The 2,182-nt window shown below is 38.3% G+C and overlaps 1 protein-coding gene across 1 annotated transcript in view; it reads left to right on the top strand.

Moving 5' to 3' along the window:
- The window catches only part of NISCH (nischarin), an 86,782-nt gene that overhangs the window by 55,927 nt on the left and 28,673 nt on the right, over positions 1 to 2,182 (top strand). Inside the window, exon 16 of the mRNA XM_019504632.1 lies at positions 38 to 1,360. Within this exon, the coding sequence (XP_019360177.1) occupies positions 38 to 1,360 (1,323 nt within the window). The remainder of the gene's footprint in view (positions 1 to 37; positions 1,361 to 2,182) is intronic.

Here is a 2,182-nt window from a genome sequence, read left to right as displayed (position 1 = left end):
AACCTTATTCTTAATGTAATTTGTTCTGTCTCTGTAGTTTGGACCATTTAGAGGAGGAATGTTACGTGGTGCCTGACCCACATAATACCATCATCCTGCCTTTTACTTGCATGTCATATACCACCAACAACCAGGATTTTATCCAGCACCTCTCTGTCTTGATAAGACAAGCAATTCAGAAATCACCCCCTTCCTCTGCAAAAACAGAAAGCGAAGGGAATCTTGTGAGTAATTCCAGAACAACAGACACTGAAGATGGCTATTTTGAAATGGGACTTCATGGAAGAGACCAAACTTTTGAATTTAGCACTACTTCAGATTCTTCAGCTTTTGATAGCACAGCAGCAGAGAGCACTGATGTAGTAAAAATTCTCTGGAATTTTTGTATTCAGGTTCATAAAGGACTCAGGCAGTTTGCCTCTTGTTTGGTTTTGACTGATAGTGTAATAGCTGTGTTTGAGATTCCTCATCATGGTTTGAAAGGACATTGTCAGCATATCCCTTCTGCTTTGAAGCTAGCACTGTGTTTCCCATATACTGATCTCTCAGAATTTGGCTTTCTCATGCCTGAAATATGTTTAACACTGAAACTGAAAAACAGTGACAACTGCCTGTTTATCATTTCAGACTCCCAAAATCTTCAAGATTTCTATTCCTGCTTACATACATGTTGCTCTCAACACTGCATGTCAATGTTATCAAGTTCCTCACTATATTGTGACAAAACAAGCCTGCAAGAATTTGTCCACCAGCTCATGGGGTTTTATCACATTTCATCAGATGACATTGAGATAAAAGGCTGCTTTCCAGCATATCTTGTTTACAGTAATAAAACTGACGTTCTAAAAACCTTGCATCAACCAGACTTGGTAGGTGATAACAAAGCGTGGTCTAAATATGCTTTGTGTTCTGCATTTTATTCCACGTTGTGTAAAAGTGCTGAACAGAGTCACTATGTGTTCCATCCTTGCTGGATATTTCTAACACCACAGCACTTGCACATAGTAAAGGTTGACTTCCATGGACTTCCTGGTAAATCCATAAACTCTGAAGATGCAAAAAATGTATTCAAACTGAGCAGGATTCCGCTAGCTTCAGTTGTGTTGCATCCTACCGGTCCTTCCATCCAGCAGAAAGGTTCATTTTCAGATGGACATGTGTTGGAGTTACTTATTGGATACAGATTTGTAACAGCAGTTTTTGTTCTACCTCATGAGAAGTTCCATTTTCTAAGAACCTACAGTCTCTTAAGAACATTTCTGCAGGAAATTAAGACAATAATTATTTTCAAAGCTTCAAACATGTTGGAATCTGTAAGGAATCATCTCTTAGATTCAGACAACTATAGCCAGAGAGCAAGGTAATGACTCCTTTAAAATACAGATGCTACAGTGCTAAATATAATATGGCCTAAATAGCTTACGGTTTCTGAAAACTTCTATTTACTTTGAACATGAATTTTGGTGCAATTGAGAATCAGGTCTCTGGTATTTGTGGAGAACAGTATTTTCTTTTATCCTGGATAGTGTTGTGTGACCTGTCATCTGGCATTGTACCTGCATTTTTCAGCGTTATGCTTATGGCCTCATGCAATAGAGCTTGGCATTTTGCCTGCAGTGTAGTATGAGTAACAAATGACAGAAACAGAGATGTTGGTGAAATTATGTATTTACTTGGATACAAGATGAGTTCCCCACCACCACCACCACCATGGCAGGGGGAAAAGCCACTCCTTATATTCAGATGCAAGAAAATTTCATTAAATACGGTTTCTGACATGGAAACCAGCTATGAAACTGATTTAAATGCAGCCCACACTGATCATGACTATAAAACATATGGCCCATGTGGGGCAAACATGCTGATGGGAACCTTTTTATTCTTATTATCATTTACAGATTTTATTAAAAACACCACATTTATCACCCTACAATTACAAAGCTTCACGTATTGAGCATCCTTGTTTTACCAAACCTTTGTATTGCAAAAACAACTAACATCCAAAAATATACAACTACATATATCAAACCCTTAAACAACATACTTCAGCTTCCCACAGAAAACCCTAGCAGAACTCTTTCTTCATACAGAACCCCATTAAAAAAGTATTGGCTCAATAACCACTTCAAATTCTCTGCCCCTCCCATCAGTCCTCTCTGTTGGTTCAGTGAAACAAGTGTGT

This window comes from Gavialis gangeticus, unplaced genomic scaffold (assembly GCF_001723915.1).
Source record: "Gavialis gangeticus isolate Ggan-Ray unplaced genomic scaffold, GavGan_comp1, whole genome shotgun sequence".
Lineage (NCBI taxonomy): Eukaryota > Metazoa > Chordata > Crocodylia > Gavialidae > Gavialis > Gavialis gangeticus.
This window is presented reverse-complemented; position numbering and strand designations above follow the sequence as displayed.